At 38.3% G+C, this 19014-nt stretch overlaps 1 protein-coding gene across 1 annotated transcript; it reads right to left on the reverse strand.

The window, feature by feature from the left end:
* Window positions 1-1107: 1107 nt before the first annotated feature.
* Window positions 1108-8454, reverse strand: LOC127412183 (calmodulin-1). Its single transcript, XM_051648342.1, has 6 exons — window positions 8329-8454; window positions 7618-7648; window positions 4822-4965; window positions 4223-4329; window positions 3989-4124; window positions 1108-2117 (listed from the first exon to the last, which is right to left on the reverse strand). The coding sequence occupies exons 1-6, from the start codon at window positions 8329-8331 to the stop codon at window positions 2089-2091; spliced, it is 450 nt and encodes a 149-aa protein (XP_051504302.1). The 5' UTR covers window positions 8332-8454; the 3' UTR covers window positions 1108-2088.
* Between the last annotated feature and the right edge of the window lie 10560 nt (window positions 8455-19014).

Consider the following 19014-nt stretch of genomic DNA (forward strand, 5'->3'; position numbering starts at 1 on the left):
TGAGATTTCTAATAAGCCTCCAGAGCTTCAATACAGCAACCTCTGAGCAATAACATTTTACTCTGGATGTTTTTTTACTCAAGTCTTGGATGTTGAAACAACATAAAACTAGTGTTGTTATTTCTCAAAACTTTGTGTAAAAAGATCATAAACTCTTCTTAAATGTCAGTTTTTAAGGTTGTCACATGAACAACTTGGCAAAGGCCATAAGGCAGAAAAGGAGCTCTCTCATGGAGATTAGGGCAGAATGTTCTGCTCTGTTGATAGGCTACCTGGAACACATGCTTAACAAGCAACTTAAGGTCTCAATGTTTACTGTTTGTTTAACCGGTCTCCTGAAACAGTGTGCTTGAACCAGAGATGGGCCACTTCTATTAAAATGAATGGGAGAAATTGAAACACCCAACGGCAGCAGAAAGGAAGTCCCACTTTACAGGTAAAAAAGCCAATCACCTTTTAGATACAGATACTGTCTGCCAATCAACTCAACAACATGCATGCGCATTAGCTATACAAGTCAAGAAAACTTGCATTTTTTTTAGCACAATTTATGATACCTCTGTTGTCAGCTTTTACTGTTGATTTGAAATATGTCCTTTGATCATAATCTTGACCAACCATTTACAAGATGGTCTTTTCCCATTGAAGTAGATACTGCACAGAACTGCACTGGCACAACTGGAAATAGCCTCCCGAGAGCGTTCCAAAGTTGGCTGCCAGTGGACTGACATTTGCTAGAAAAACTTTGGCTTGAACACTGAGAAAGAGTGCCATGAATTACCAAGCCATTCTTCATGGTCTCATTGTTAGAAGAGATTTAAAAAGCCTGTTGTCTCAAACTAAATTTGAAGGGGAACAGGGCATATTATAAATTTAGAAGACCAGTTTATACAGAAACATGGAATTCTGGAATATCGTTACATTGTTGTCCAAGATTGACCAGTAAACCACCAATTAGATTTGAAAAGAAAAATACTCCAAACATGCAGAAAATCCAACCACCTTCTGATAAATAAATCTGCACTCTTACCATCTAGAACACACTTTAACAGTTAAGAAATTCTAAAGGTATAGTCAAATTAAAAAAGGGATGACTTTTACAACAAATGTCATTTAAGAGTACTTTAATGAGCTTTTTTGTTTTCCATATGGAGGCCTTGCCCCAATCCTATCCTGTAAATACACATAGTAATTTTACCAGCTGACTCAGAGACACATCGTATACTGATTTACAATAGAATAATTTCAACTATTACAATAAATATTGAAAACATCAATTAATGAAATTAATGAGTGGTTTCAAACCACTAAAAATCAGCTCCGGTATGCATATTGATAAACATAAGAGCTTTAAAATCAATCATCGAGGGCTAAAAGATACTTTTCCAAAACAAAAAGAAACTTTTCTGTATGGGTAAATAGTCAATTTTATTGGAAAACAAATATACAACTTGGAATGGACTATCGGAGGCATGACAATGCCATTAAGTGGCTTTGGGAAAAAAAAAAAAAAAAAAAAAAAAAAAAAAGAAAAACTAAAATTAATAAGTGAATAAAACATTAAAAAGCATTGTAAGATTCAAACAAGTTCTTGGTATAGAACAGCAGATACAAAAAGAGTTTATGTATGAGTATCTTGAAGATACACCAGTGTCTTTTTTCTTCTTTTTTTGCAGTAGTGCAATGCTGAGAAAATTACTTATAATTTATTATATACTTTTGTCCATAGTCCATGCAGAGTTACTCCTCTACACTGTTGCCATGCCAACATTGCTGCCAAGAGACAACCAGCTGGCAGGTCTCCACTCTTGCTACGCATGAGGGGGGGCAGACAGAAGTGACGTGTACATTTTTGCATGTCACAACACCCCCTTCGCGGCAACAAGCACCTGATCGTGTAACCGCACCGCCACTCCGAAAACACGATGACAGCAAAAGAAAGGGAGATGAGGACTGAAGATCCTATGCAGTTTACATGCAGTTCCTTTGAACAGCTGGGGAGGAGGAAGGGGACTTAACGTTTTACAGATAAATTAAACAGAAAAAAGGCAAATTATTTATAGAAGAGAGAGGATCTGTACAAGGCCTTCATTTCGCCGTCATCATCTGTACAAATTCTGTAGAGACAGAGAATTTATTAGTTTCTCAACCATGAGAAATAATTTTAAATTCACAAACCAAGCATGCACCCAAACACCATGCCCCGTTTATATTTGCAATATAAAATGATTCCATGTTAATGACCAGTTGCAACAATGACAGGACATTTCTCGATTATTCAGTTTCTATTTCTGTCTGTCACTATAGGTGGCCCCACCCACATTGAAATCTCATTGGTCTAAAATCCTGCTCCAGGTAACTGCATCTTAAACATTCAAAATGTTTTAATTGGCTACGACTGTACCATGCTGATGGGCAATAGTTTTTGTTGAACACTTGGTTTCTGTTAGAGGTGTCATAAGTAACTAGATGAGTTACTAAAAAAAAAAAAAAAAAAAAAAAAAAAAAATTTAACCCACTAAAAAGTTACCAGCAACTTCCAAGAAATGACAGATTACATTAATCAAATTCTTAATTTTACACATTTAAAGTAGCTTTTTTGTTTGTTTTTTGCTCAAATTCAAAATAATGTCAATTTTCTCATTTTTCGTCATTGCACCAAGTCATACACTCAGCACCACATGTTTCTCCCTTAATCTGACACATTAGGGGGTGTACGCCCTACAGATGTCACAGAAACGCAAACAGATGTACATATGAACAATCAGGTTTTAATTTCTACATAAATAACATTTTAGAAATGTGTAACCCAATGTACTTAATTAACTTAGTGCGTAACCATAATCTGATAACTAGAATTTAAAATAAAACGCAAAATGCACAATTTTTTTTAATTTTTTTTTTACTAAAAGTAATTTGCTTACAGTAACTACTTTGTAATCAGATTACACCCAACACTGCTAGGCAGCCCTGCCTTCAGCAGACCAAACTCCCACTCTACATAATTCTATATTAAACATAGAATGTGTTCTGGTTGGCTTGTGCATGTCAATGAGCGGCAGTTAAATTTGTCAATTGCAGTTTCGCGACATTGCACTGGGTAGCCCCACAGAAATCGGTCCAAATCCAATTGAGTCAGTTCTGATTGGCTGCGATTGTGAAAACTACTTGTTGATAGACCGTTCATGCCTGGTTGGGACAAAGTGACCACGTTTACATGCACTTAAGAAGTGTTTTCGCAGAAAGCCGCGTTCTGAATCATCATGTAAATGAGAAAGCCTTTTTCCTGACACTGTTTAAAGGATCAAGAGAAAGCGGTTTCACACCTGGGTTTCTCTCAGAGAACGCGGCTTATGTGGCCTTGTAATTGCATAAGCGGCATTCCTATAGGTTTTTGAGTGTGCATGTGCCTAAACAGAGCGAATAACAAAGGTCATAGGATGGCGCCCAACAAAAAGTCAACAGCGGAAAGAACTCAACATTTCTGAGAGTACAGTGGGGAAAGCACATACACTATACCCTATACTCATTTATACATGCCAGTGTTAAATGTCGACGGTCCCTCATGTTCCCGTATATGCACTCAAGTACACTGGGGGAATCCCAGAGTTTTACATAAGTTTTACACTATTGCAGCGCAATTATGCTGCAGGTTGCGATAGAAAATTTAGAAAACAAACAAACAGCAACAATTCCCAGACAATCCAAAGTTCTCCTCGTTTACGATGTTTGTTATTTACACAAGCATTGCTGGGAGATTACGTTGCTGTGGAGAAAGCTGCTTACCGACCGAGCCACATGTATACAGGAGTAAAGAGTACGCCACTTATACAGTGCATATAAACGGGAACGCCATCTCTCTCGCAATAAGCCGCTTTCTGGTGTCCATGTAAATTTACTGTAACAACTAAGAAAGTGGGTTTATTTTTGTTTGTTTTTTTACAAATTATCAGTAACAAAAAAAATAAATAAAATAGAATGATCTTACCTTCATAGTTAACCTGACCGTCTCCATCAATGTCTGCTTCTCTGATCATCTCATCAACCTCTTCATCAGTCAACTTCTCGCCAAGGTTTGTCATGACATGACGCAACTCAGCTGCACTGATGTAACCATTCCCATCCTAAAGCACAAAAAAAAAAAAGAAAATCCCAGCTCAGACACTGCACATGACTTTTTGTTTAGCACTTGTCACTCAATGCAGAACAGAACAAGCTTTACCTTATCAAAGACACGGAACGCTTCTCTGATCTCCTCCTCGCTGTCCGTGTCCTTCATCTTCCTCGCCATCATGGTGAGGAACTCCGGGAAGTCTATTGTCCCATTTCCTATGATGAAAACGAGCACATTCAGGCAAACTCCAAACTTTCAATATTCACTTGGTTGTGGATGTGTCATTAGAGATTATTAGGGTTTTTAAATTAGTGAAGTTTTGATTTTACAGTTTCTTCTCAAATTTTCAGTTTTCAGTTTTTCCTTTTTTTTAATTTTTTTTTAAGAACTTAGTTTTTATTTTAGAATTTCTGGGCTGCCAAATTTAGTGTTAACTATTATGATTTTAAAGTTTAACAATGTTAAATTTCTCTTGGTTGTGTAGTTATTGCTATGGTTAAAGTTTAAGTGGTCTTTTTCCATGTTTAATAATAGGCAGGTTGTAAAAGTTCATTTTACAATGTACCAAAATCTAAAATAAATGGTTGTTTTGAAGTCATAATTTGTTTCAGCATTCTAATTACATTTTTAATTGAAATGTAATTTCCGTTTTGTTTTTTGCTTCACTGTTTGTTAACAAGAACACCGATACATCCCTGCATCCTTACCATCAGCATCCACTTCATTGATCATGTCCTGCAATTCGGCTTCTGTTGGATTCTGTCCAAGCGAGCGCATGACAGTGCCCAACTCTTTAGTCGTGATGGTGCCATCGCCGTCCTTATCGAAGAGTGAGAAAGCCTCTTTGAATTCTGCAGGGCAACAGATAGATGAAACAGGACCTTGTGTTACAGAATATCCCAAATATAATTAAATACCGATCACAAAAAACACACAGAGAAACCAGTGGGGCCACTTCCTAAGAAGGGATGCCCAAAGACACGTGACACCTCACTGTAAAAGCTATATAGTTATTCAAATAAATTCTTTCAACCATTCAATTATGAAACAGATAACCAAAAGCTTTTTTTTTTTAAGATATTAAAGCAACAGAAGCTTTAGTTTAATTATGGAGCAAGTCAACATGATGACTCATCTTAAAACATATTCCAGGTCTTTGTAATCTTTTATAAAAATAGGATAGCTTGGCTTACCCTGAAACTACTTTCCTTTTCCACTGACATCACAAATTAGGCTACCTACTTTTTCACCCAGCCTCCATTCTGGTATGTAATGCCCACTTCTCAGGTTTTAACCAGTTCCCAATGGACAAAAAGCCCGCTTTATTTTTTTCTTGTTGAAAATTGTTACACTCATAAATGGGTTGCGAGTTGCATTTCACATTGACTTTTAAGGCCGAAATGTACTTCATGCAAGTACGCAGACGAGAGTGCTTGGCCAACGTGTGGTCCCATTCTACATACATTGTGCGTTTTTGCATTGCTCTGACGGTTACAAACCTCAGACCACAAGAGGGCAATAGATTTTATATAATAGGCGTGACCATGAAACCAGTGCTGCGTCCGAAACCAGGAAAATGCTGCCTTCAGAGGCTGTTACAGAGGTAGGATGAAAATAAGGTGCTTTTCAAACGGTTCGGAGACCAGTTTCCTTAAAGAGTTCCATTCATTCAAAACAGCTGTCAGTTAAGCCATTAACTGATTAGGCAGCAAGTCAGCAGCCTACGTTTTCAGATGGAGCCCAAATGTGGTAGATGAGTCGATAGTTGAGGAGTGGGGAGAGGCACGGAGAAAAAAAAAAAAAACAAGTTTGTTTGAATGGACTGGGAACAAAAAGTCAAATATATTTTTCAAAAGGTTTTAACTCAAATTGCTGCACGAGTCCACCATGACAGTTGTTGATTGAAAGAAGAAAATCCGCTCTAACGGCAAGAATGTAGCGCATACTTGCGTTGGGTTATGAATTGAGTGCTGATACATTTCACAACGCAACGACACGTGAAATCGAGCTTGCATAGCAAGGTGCGTCTGCGTTCATGTACTTGCGAAGAGTATGTTTGGGCCTTTAAAGTCAGGGTCAGAGACCTGCACACAACCAGAGAATGACAGCTAAGTTGCAGCAGATTGCTGTTCTAACATATTACTCATCCATACTCAATATAGTGGAAGGAGACAGTAAACATAATTGCATACATTGTGTATGTTTGCCTTGCAGTAATAGTCAGTAATTACCAGTTGATTATGTAAGCTAGACACAGAAACCAGTTTTATATGACACAAACATGAACAACAGGAAAAAAGCCACAGATCTCAATCCTATGAGACAATTGTGATGTCTCTTATGTAAAAAACACCACTTGCTTCAAAACTGGCTTGTCAACACACAAATGAAACCTTACACTGCACCTATGCAAAGCATCAACTCCAAGACTCCTGTTTCTATGGAGATCCTGCACTGTGACCTCACTCAGTTCCTATGGAGACAGGCCACCGTAGACCTATTGAAGCACATGGAGATGCACTGCCATGATGTTGTTGAGCTGATACAGGATCTAGACTTGAGAGCAGCACGGAAATGTTGTGACCACACACGATTGCCCGGGATATACACGTTGATGACTGGGTCTTAATGGATAAACCACTATGACCTCACGGTCACTATGGAGACCAACCACAATGACCCAAATGGTGTCACAGCGATTCGGTTTGAGGTTCTCTACTGCAAAATGACAACCGCGATTAGAAACATTAGTCAAAAACAACAGTGGGAGATTTTTTCCACCAAACCAGGGTTAATCTTTGCAAATCACCTCTAGAAGCTCTTTGACACAGGACTACAAACTTCAAAAACCCTTTAAATGAAGAAAACAGCTTCTGCTGTTGGGAAAACAATCTATCTAGCACAACTCTAGACCACATACTGTTTGATTAAGCCTACATTAGAAGCTATCTATGGAACTTCACACCTCAGAAATGTGTTTGTTCAACCAAGGTGTACCTGCTTTGATAGTTCTCTCTCTGAAGAACCATGTTACAGTTCAGAACATGAACATAATGTCCCCAAAAGTCCATATTTACACTAGAATCCCCAATGTCTGATTATAAAATGACTCAAACTGAACCGAGAGGCCAGTAAATTGGCAACTTCACGTCAAAGACAATGAGATGTTCAGTCCAACAGTGGACACACCCTTGTTCCTCAGTGCCTACAGTTACTAATTCTCTCCAACAGGGATGGGTGTGTTCACTGAAAACTACAACTAGCCCCAGGAAACGGTCATGCAGAGCCTGAAAGTGACTCGCTTTCCACCACTACAACCGGTCCATTCATTCGGGAATGTGTCCAAACCAGGTCTCAGGGCTTGCCATAAATGGAAATAATATAAATCCAGAGAGAGAGAGAGAGAGAGAGGGGCGGAGAGGAGGGTAAAACCAAGGGAATCCACACCACCAGCCATGTGCCAATGGACAAGAAAAATTTGGGGGGGGGGGTTAAAGTCTTACCAGCAATCTGTTCTTCTGTCAACTGGTCAGCCTGCAAAGACAAAAGAGAAAATGCACATTTAAAACAAGGATGTAACCATATATTCAAGATCTGTTGGTGACCTTTTGTAAGAATCAACCACTGAAAACCCATTCTGGTCAACCACTCATCTGAATATTGTATGAGGACCCCTTAATGTCAATGGTGGTCACTGCCCTGCATTTAAAACATGGATGTCAAATGGGATCTAATGCAAACATGTCAGTTTAACTCCGAAGGTGGCGCAGTCCCTCTACACCGGTCATAAAAGTCTTTGTGCTACTTAATTCATGAAGACTACATTGAATTAATGGACCTGAGACGTCCAATGCTTTCCATTCGATTTTTGAGAGTGAGAACATATTCAAAAAGGAGCGTGTGCAAGAGAAATGCGTCATGCTGGCGTACCTTAAAACATGTTACAGCAAGAACATAATGTATAACCTAAGAACATAAAGTGAACTGAGAGTTTCATATGCAATTACAGACTATGCATACCTAAAACTGAGCAGAAGTCTACATGCCACTGAACTATATTACTCCTATGTCTTCAACGAGAACGGAGGCATTGGCAACCTAAATGAATTAACATGCATGCTGACTGTAATGCGCATCATTTACATATCATGCTTATAAAAAGTGCATTTTGCGCGAAATAAACTTTGACGTCCATAAAGCAGTTTATAACTCACCATCGCGCTGTTTTAGCAGATATATCTCCGCAGATGTATCTCCACACAGTAACTACAGTCCGCAACTGGCAAACAAACAGGATACAATCAAACAGGGTTTGACGCGCCTTTATTGGTCGCATATTAACTCCTCCCACCGCAATCTCTCCATCCGCCAAAACACTTCCTTCCCTATCAGACACAATCGTGAAAAATATCATTTTTGTAAGGTGTCAGCGCACAGTACAGTGCTCCATGAATTTTATACGATAGCGACTCAGTAAAATAGCGAATATGTTGGAAATCCGGCGATGTGGACCTGTTTAGTGTGGAACTAGCTCGCTCGCGGAGTCATACATTCTGCTAAAGTGTGATGCGTCAAACGCAGCACTGACGTTCTGGTGAGGAGAGGCGGCTTGTGATTGGTCCGTTTGTAGCCGCAATGCGTCACTCGCTAAGATCCGAACAGAGCTGCATTCCCGCTAGACACATGAATCGCCCTCAGCACGGAGTGGCTTCACATGGAGATAGTGTGGCTTTCAAGCATCAAGTGATCCAAGACGTGTTTAAGGGGGATTTCTGTATATATTCCGTTTGAGTTTTTAGGAGACCGCTTTTGATGATGCCACCAAAGCCATAAGATTGAATAAATAATGGTATACAAATGACTCATTACAGTATTAGTAGCAAGCACTGTGCAGAATTAACTATGTGGACATGCCAGGCATCGTCTGTGAGCAGCACTATTAGTAATATGCCTTGAGCAATCAATGAATTAAAACAAATGGTTGACCGAATCCAGCTCTGTTAAAAGGATTTGGACATTAGTTATGGAGTGCAATCCATTTAATTTCTTTATCAGATTGATTTGGCGAGGTCAGCCTGCAAGCCTTGCAGAAAGTTTGCCTGCGGTGTTTTATAGTGGTCTCTGCTGACATTAAACTGCAAGAAGTATAGTGCCTTTGTAAATATGCCAAATAAAAGCCCCTTTGACAATTCAGATCCCATTGATACTATGTATGAATCAACTGAAGTGCAATAAAAATCTGCTTGCAAACATCTTATACACTGTATAGACCTTTAGGTAGCTGCCATATTTAATTTTATGCAACTGAGAAGGATACTTGATGTAGCTACAGTCGGTTTAGTGGGTTGTGTGCCTTGGTGTTGATCATTTTAGCCGATATTGAAAGTATGCCTTTCCAAAAAATTGCCAGTGGACAAAAAAACACAAGTTGTGAAATCCATTAAACATAAAGGAATATTTCACCCAAAAATGAAAATTCTGTCATCATTTACTCAGGCATTGCTTTATTTGTTATTTTGGAGCATGACAGACCTAGTTCCCATTCCCATTTTATTAAATGGCAAAAGAATAATATATGAATAACCCCTACAAAAATCGAGAGGAGGACCCCTAAAAAATCGAGAGGAGGACCCCTACAAAAATCGAGAGGAGGACCCCTACAAAAATCGAGAGTTCATGGCAAATTTGCCAGAAACTTGCCGCAAATTCCCACTGATCATTTTCACATGTAAATGAGCTTTGCGGCAAATTGTCTATTGTTGCCAAAGGTTTGCTGCAGGTTCACCACTAATGGTGAAGAGCTGCAAACTTTTTGCAAACATTTGCGGTGAATCACAAACTCATTTGCATGTGAAAATAATGAGTGAGAAATTTGCCGCAAGAAAAGACGATAACGCCTTTATATTCAACAAATGCATCTTATTCAAAGCATTTGTATAACATGCTAACATGCAGCCATCGTCACAAACATGTTTGTTTCTTTGTCATGCATTCATGCACAGTCTGATTCTAGCTTATTTGTCTCTTGAATATTCTATATACTACAGGATATTGTACAAAAATTCATCGCTTGTGTTCAATGGAAGAAAGTCATTCAGATTTGGAATGACTTGAGGGTGACAAAATAATCACAGAAGTTTAATTATTGAGTAAACCAGTCCTTTAAAGGAATGTTCTGGGTTCAATACAAGGCATAATGTTGATTATCACAAAAAAAAATGGAAAGAAAGAAAGAAAGAAAGAAAAATGCAGTTACAGTAAGACACTTATAATGGAGGTGAATGGGGCCAATCCATAAACATTAAAATACACACTGTTTCAAAAGTATAGCCACAAGGCTTACTGTAAACCTTACCCATGTTAACATGTTTTAGTGTGATAAAATCAGTTACTATCCTTATCTGTGTAGTTATATCCAATATTACAATTTCGTTGCCATGACGATGAAAACTATGTGAGCAATTTTATCACACTACATGTACATTTATGCAATTGGCAGATGCTTTTATCCAAAGCTACTTACAGTGCATTCATTCTATACATTTTGTTTTAATCATTTTGTGTGTTCCCTGGGAATCGAACCCGTGATCTTGACGTTGCTGGCACGTTGGCATGCTCTACCTAGACTAAGAAACCCTAGGAACCCTACACTAAAATCATGTTAACACATATAATGTTTACATCTTGTGGCTACATATTGTTTTGACTTGTATTGAACCCAGAACAATCCTTTCAAGGTGCACTCAGTAACTTTTGTCTTTGCATCATCTTGGATTTACACTGACACCTAGTGGCTTGGATGCAGCATCATTTAAAATCAATAGTTTTCAGTTTCAGATGCCATTGTAGAAATTTAGTATTCACAGTCTGTCATGATTACTTTAATCAATGAGTGAAAGTGTCCAATAACAGGACGGTTACTGAGATTAAGCGAGTAGTATTCGGCTGGTCATGTGATTCTAACATGGCAGTCCCCATGTGCGGTCCCTCTCCATGTAGAATAAAACAGCTTTTATAAGGTTACTGATATGACTGGAGTCTTTATTTTAATGTGAGTGGTCATGATTTCCTACATACACTATATTGCCAAAAGTATTCGCTCATCTGCCTTTAGACGCATATGAATTTAAGTGACATCCCATTCTTAATCCATAGGGTTTAATATGACGTCAACCCACCCTTTGCAGCTATAATAGCTTCAACTCTTCTGGGAAGGCTTTCCACAAGGTTTTGAGTGTGTTTATGGGAATTTTTGACCATTCTTCCAGAAGCGCATTTGTGAGGTCAGACACTGATGTTGGACGAGAAGGCCTGGCTCGCAGTCTTCGCTCTTATTCATCCCAAAGGTGCTCTATCGGGTTGAGGTCAGGACTCTGTGCAGGCCAGTCAAGTTCTTCCACACCAAACTCGCTCATCCATGTCTTTATGGACCTTGCTTTGTGCACTGGTGCGCAGTCATGTTGGAACAGGAAGGGGCCATCCCCAAACTGTTCCCACAAAGTTGGGAGCATGGAATTGTCCAAAATCTCTTGGTATGCTGAAGCATTCAGAGTTCCTTTCACTGGAACTAAGGGGCCAAGCCCAGCTCCTGAAAAACAACCCCACACCATAATCCCCCCTCCACCAAACTTCACAGTTGGCACAATGCAGTCAGACAAGTACCGTTCTCCTGGCAACCGCCAAACCCAGACTCGTCCATCAGATTGCCAGATGGAGAAGCGTGATTCATCACTCCAGAGAACACGTCTCCACTGCTCTAGAGTCCAGTGGCAGCATGCTTTACACCACTGCATCCGACGCTTTGCATTGCACTTGGTGATGTATGGCTTGGATGCAGCTGCTCGGCCATGTAAACCCATTCCATGAAGCTCTCTACGCACTGTTCTTGAGTTAATCTGAAGGCCACATGAACTTTGGAGGTCTGTAGCGATTGACTCTGCAGAAAGTTGGTGACCTCTGCGCACTATGCGCCTCAGCATCCGCTGACCCCGCTTTGTCATTTTACGTGGCCTACCACTTCGTGGCTGAGTTGCTGTCATTCCCAATCGCTTCCACTTTGTTATAATACCACTGACAGTTGACTGTGGAATATTTAGTAGCGAGGAAATTGCACGACTGGACTTGTTGCACAGGTGGCATCCTATCACAGTACCACGCTGGAATTCACTGAGCTCCTGAGAGCGGCCCATTCTTTCACAAATGTTTGTAGAAGCAGTCTGCATGCCTAGGTGCTTCATTTTATACACCTGTGGCCATGGAAGTGATTGGAACACCTGAATTCAATTATTTGGATGGGTGAGTGAATACTTTTAGCAATATAGTGTATATTGCAAAATTACAATTCATGTCTTTAGGAGTTAGATTTTTTTAATGAGGAAAAAAATACTGAATGCACCTTTAAGACATATTGAATGGATTGAGTGTATCTATACCTCACAGTCTTGTTTTCATTTGCGTCACATTAAATGTGAATTCTACCCTGACTAATGTCCATTAAACAGATCCATAGGTCCTTCTAAGATGTTGTATACATATGACTTATGGTGTTTCGTGTGTGTGTATGCTCTTTGCTTGTTGTGTGCATACAATCAAGTATAACATCAGCTGAGACAGGCTCATCTAGGGATATGTCAGATGTGGCATAAGGAGCAGAAGGGTTGTGGGCACACACACGAACACAGTAGATCCTCAGGTCTGCTTGTACTCACTGAATGCATGGGAGTATCTGATGGCCTGCTTCTCTATGCTTGGCTGCCTGCTCTTTCTCTCTCACACTTGCCACCTGTCTCTGGACCGGGCCGGGTGAAGTTTGCAGGTGGGAGCGATTTGAAACTGTGAGGGTATCAAAGGGGAGGTCAGTTTGAGAATGAATACAATAGGCTACTTAACTGGATCTTACACAGGGATGTGCTCTGGTAGTATATCGGGAGCAGTTATTAAATGATGACAAAATTTTCATTTTGGATAAACTATCCCATTAATATAATCATTTAACTGACCACAATTTATTCTTGGAAACGGACATGCACATTAACGCACAAACAGAAAGCTACAGTTACCATTCATACCCTGCCCTATGCTCAAACACATGACAAGACGTCTGATCTAAGATCCTTATAATTAACTGCTTCAGTGTCCACTTGGCTCTCACTACCGTCTCCGCCACATAATCCTCAACACAGTGGCGTCTATTCATTCAAATCTGCTTTTCTACACTGGGATTGCAACTCATAGAGATTATGCAACAAAAAAATGAGAAACATCATAAAGGGGCTCGCTATATTAATCACAAGGGGGAGATAAGCTGGATTCAGACTGTGCATGAATACATGACGAAGAAAGAAACATGTTTGTGACAATGGCTGCAAAAGCTTTTCTGTGACTTGTATTGAACGAGAACACTTGTTGAATATAAAGGCGTTTTCTATGGATGACAACAGAAAAAAAAGGTCACCTCCTTTTCTTCAGGTCTCTCTGAGACACCCTTGGGAGTTGTTTCAGGTCAGATTTAGCCATAAATTGGTAACACTTTACATTATTGTTCCCTTTGTTAGGGGTTTATAAAAGAGTTCATTAATGACCATTACTTCACATCATAAAATACATTATAAATCATTAGTATATGATTATAAAAACATTAATTAAAAGGGCGACTGTCATGCAATACTTGCCAAATAGTGAACCATTTGACCTCACATGTTATGAATGCTTAATAGCACTTATTCAACATTAATAACCTATGATGTACCTTAATGTAAAGTGGAAACATATGAAGAATTTATTAAGGAGTTGCCAACATTAGCTTTATTATATGATATTTGCTGTGAATGAGCATGAGAAAGAGTGTGTTTGCAAAGGACTTTATGTAACTAGCACAACGTAAGTTAGCACAATATTTTTGACATCAAAGTGACAAGAAAAGTAAAAACATTTGTGAGTCAAGACATTACAGTAATTAATAACCCCTTTTATAAACCCTTAACATAGGAAACATTAATGCAAAGTGTAACAAAGTTTAAAAATGGCCAGATGGAATATGAATTTAATTGTTGTTGAAACCTGCAGCTTTTATTACTATAGCAAAGGACTACAGTAAATGTATGTGTTTCAAAATCTACTCAAGATGCCTACATAGGCAGCTATCATCTAAGGCAGCATTCTAACTGGGATCATGGAAGCTTACAAGTTACTGATATGGAATGCATTGGTAGCAACGAAGGATACATGCACTGCTACCAAAAACTGTTTAGCCCGAGTCGGAGCACTTTTATTAAAATGACTGGGAGGAATTGGAACGCCCAATATGGCTGATGTAGAAAAGGAAGTCCTTTTACCTTACAGGTAAAAAAAGCCAATCACCTTTTAGATAGAGACATCGCCTGTCAGTCTATTCCAGAACATGCATTAGCTGGACCAGCCAGGAAAATAGTGTTTTTAGCGTGATTTGAAGTAAAGAAGCACAATGTACTATACCATTGTTGTCCGGTTTTTCTGCTGATTTGAAATTTGTTCAAAATGGCCAACCATTTTGGAGATGTCCAAAAGAAGTTTTGTTCTTTGTACGGACTGAGTGCAATATTGTCATGAAAGAGCCAATTGTAGGTGTGAAGAATTCCAATCTCATGCAATTTTCAGTTATTGTGACTGTATGCAGTGAGCATATACGAACATAAACCTGCATGACATGTTTGCCCTACAACAGTATTTTGTAGCACATGAGCAATGATACCTTACGTGGGCAGGAGTGTGAAGGAAAGGTGTTTGTGTGTATATATGCTTTTCTAAATGTTTTCTTTGCTTGAAATGGCTCACTCTTCCCTCTTCAAGCCCATTTCTCTACTCTTCTTTCTTGTGGAGCATGTACAACTGTGCCACTTCAGGGAAGGTTCGCCTTGTTATCTGCATAGAACATTCCTGATGTTTTTCAGAGCTTACAACATAATGAACTTTCTCTCATACTTTGAGAGTTTCCATTCAAGTCAAGGCAAGCCTTTACAGGGTCAGGCAATCAAAAGACATTGTGTTTACTGCAAAAAAAATTAAAATAAATAAAAAATAAATAAATGCATTACAGGAAAAATCTGTTTCAGAAAATCTTTTTTAATTAAGAGGCATTATTTGTCCCTCTGAATTCATTTTCAGGGGCATTTTTTTGTATAACCATATACAGTAAAAACACAAATAAATTATTTATATGATACTGATGGCTATTACCTTTAAAATCAAAATCAAGGAATAGTTCACACAAAAAATACATTTCTGACATCATGTATTCACCCTCATGTCATTCCAAACTCGTATTACTTTCTTTCTTATGCGGAACACTCTGAAACAGTTAATACAGATAGCTGACCGCTACAGGTCACTTTGCTGTCTGCAGAGGAACACTTAAAAAAATAGCTCTTTGACTGAACTTGACACAATCGTGCACAATGGTTCCACATGTTTTAAATGTGTTAAGTTCTTTACTTAATATTACTATGTTATTTCAACACAAAGTGTTTGTTTAGAAAGGACCTTGTTGAATTGGGTAAATCCAACAAAATTAGACGTGTCAATGTAACTCGAATAAATCTCTTTTATTTCTTTATTTACTAGCTAATGAAAGTTAATGTTAGAATGCTAAACACAGTTTAAAAGAGCTTCAGGGTGTAGTTTAGTATATATGATATGGTTATCACAGCATTTGCTCAATGAAGCAAACAATCAATTTCATGTGCCACATCTATATTTCCTCATCGTTAGCTCAAGCTCCACTCTTCACCATAATGGTAACCCCCAAAACTCCAACATAACAGATACTCTTCTAAATCCCAACATAACAAAACATTAAACACGAACAAGTCTCCCCCCTTATATTCATCTTGCACAAAAACATATCGAGAGATGGAAATCACCTGACCAGTCTCATCAATGCTACGGTACATTTACACCACAAAAAGTATTCATGACGTCCCAACTCAATTGGATTACGTTAACTTCCATTTTACTCATTTAAATGGATAGAACACAATGAAATCAAGTTGTGATAAAATGTTCTAGAATTGCGTTTAAATTAAGTAAATTGAAGCCTCAAATGTCTTTTTTTATTGTTTTTTTTTTTTTTTTTTTTTTGAGTGAACTAAGCAAATAAAAAGATAGGCCAAGAAGAATATTATGAAATATATCAAAGGTTGGATAAAAGTTTAAAAAAGAGAGGGGGCATTTACTTTTTAATCCACACATTTTAAATGTCTGAGTATTTTTTCAGTTTTGGGGGAATTTTTGTCAGAAGTCCTGGTTCGTGTCTGGCCTTGGAAAGGACGCTAGAGATTTCTCCTCTTAAGGGCAAACATTGAGACCTGCATTGCTCTCTTAGCACCATTTACTGCAGGAGTCTTTATAAAAGGGCTGATTGGCATGGATACTCACAGGCCAGCACAGGTGTTTGGGTGTAGATGTCTACCTGTGTAACTGGAGGTTGCGTCATATTTAATGTATGAGGCCTAACAATGCTGGAGCAGATAGAGTTGGTTTTCAGGTGTGTGTGTGTGTGTGTGTGTGTGTGGATGTTTAATCCTTTACAAAACACTTTTGTGGTGGTGGTACCATGGTACTATCATGGTATCAGATGGTATTACAATGGTACTTTTATGTACATTGGGGTCCAAAAGTCTGAAATCACAATTTTAAAATGCTTCTATGTTGAATTTTAAACATTGTACTGCCAGCACAACAATTTGAGTAAAAAACTGCATTTAAAATGTAAATTTGAGAATATATTTGGTATGTGCTCTTTTGATTTAATGATAGCATGCACTCAAGATGGCACTGACTTCACAAAACCTGCAAGTGTTTTGTAGAAAAATGTTCCAAAGAGCAACTTGTGTTTCAAAGCATGCAAAAAAAAAAAAAGAAAAAAAAAAAGAATGGTCCTTTTGGACAAATTTGCTTACATTTGATTAGTGACCTGAAAAAAACAAACAAAAAACAAAAGCATATTGGGTCTGTTCCAAAACTTAGTGAGCTTGCTCTGTGTTTCCTGCCTACATAGGCAGCAGTGTTGGGTGTAATCCAATTACAAAGTAATTAGTTACTGTAATCTGAAAAGTCAAAAAGTCAAAAGGAGTGTGATGCATTACATTTTAAATTCTTGTAATCAGATTACAGTTACTGACTTTCAATTAATTTAATTAATTTTAAGTACATTATGGGGATATGCTTATTTCTAATATATTATTTATGGCCCCGTAACGAGTCATTGTGAAGGAGAAATGTGAGGTGCTGAGTGCATGACTTGTGTGTAACAATGAACAAGAAATATAGATATTATTTTGAAGGTGTTTTAAAAAGTAACTTAAAAGTAATTAGTAAAGTAATACAATTACGATTTTAAAGAAATAATTAGTAATTGTAATGCTGGTGTCTGGAGTGGAAGAGGAAGAGTGGAGACACAGGAGTAGAATCTTTCAATCTTTTAATTACAATTGCTGGAGAGGAACAAACACTGGAGTAGAACAAACACTGGAGTAGAACACACTAATAAACTATTCAATAATAATCACTGGAGTGGAACATACACTGGAGAGGAATAAACACTAAAGCTCAAAATGCAAACTTAACACTACGTAACACTTCAATAACTCAATGTAACACTTCAAGGACTGACAAATGAAGAAGAAAACTAGAGGGTATTTATACACAAGGAAACTAACGAGGGAATGGAAGGCAGGTGCGGATGTTGATGAGCAGATAGAAGTGATTAGGGTAGTGAATTCTGGGAAACATAGTGCAGGGGAAAACTTCAAAATAAGAGTCCTTGAAGATATGAGGAAGACAGACTGTGACAGTAATTTGTAGTGGATTACTATTTTTAAGTAACTTACCCAACACTGATAGGCAGCTGTCTTCTATGGCAGCATTCTAACTGAAATGGAGCCTCATAAGAGACCGATTTGGAACGCTCTACCAAAATCTTTCTAGCATGTCAATCCACTTGCCGGCCATCTTTGGAATGCTCTCAGGCAGCTATTTTTCTATGTAAAAATGCAATTTTCCCAGCTTGTACTTCTAATGTGCATGTGTGTTCTCGAGTTGATTGACAGGCGATGTCTGTATCTAATAGGTGGTTGGCTCTTTTACCTATAAGACGGGACTTTCTATATCCGTTGGCCTTTTCAATTTCTCTCATTAATTTTAATAGAAGTGGGCCATCTCTGCTAAATAGTCTCTGGCACTACATAGGCCGCAACTTCTCACTTCATTCAAATAGCACTCCTCACGAGTAGCGCACAAGACTGGACTCTAGTCATCTTTCTAGCAAGTCAGTCCACTGGCGGCCATTTTTGGAACACTCTCGAGAAGCTTTTTCCACTCATGAAAGAGCAGCTCCTATATATTTACGTAAATGGGGAAACAATGAAATCTCATAAACGGTTGGTCACGAATACGATCAAAGAAAATATTTATAACCAGCAGTAAAATCTGACATTACTGGAATCATAAATTGTGCTTCTTTACCTCAGATTACACGAAAAAAATGCAATTTTCCCGGCTTGTATAGCTAATGCATATGTGCGTTATTGAGTTGATTGACAGGCGATGTCTGTATTTTACCTGTAAGGCGGGAGCATCTTTCTACATACGTTGACCATTGGGAGTTCCAGTTTCTCCTATTCATTTTAATAGAAGTGGCCCATCTCTGCTAAATAGAGCAGAGTTGCAAAACTCTAATGATAATAAATACACAAAGCAGTTTTCTATCATATTAAACTATTTTTTATCTATACTTTTCAGTATTGAATGGATTATAAGTATATTTTTAATCAAAATTTCTCTCACTTCGTCCGGCATCTTGGATTTATTTTTCCACCATGCTCATCAAGGTGCATTCTTGGATTGCCTAACCAGAGAAGGATACA

This window comes from Myxocyprinus asiaticus, chromosome 21 (assembly GCF_019703515.2).
Source record: "Myxocyprinus asiaticus isolate MX2 ecotype Aquarium Trade chromosome 21, UBuf_Myxa_2, whole genome shotgun sequence".
NCBI classification, from domain to species: domain Eukaryota; kingdom Metazoa; phylum Chordata; class Actinopteri; order Cypriniformes; family Catostomidae; genus Myxocyprinus; species Myxocyprinus asiaticus.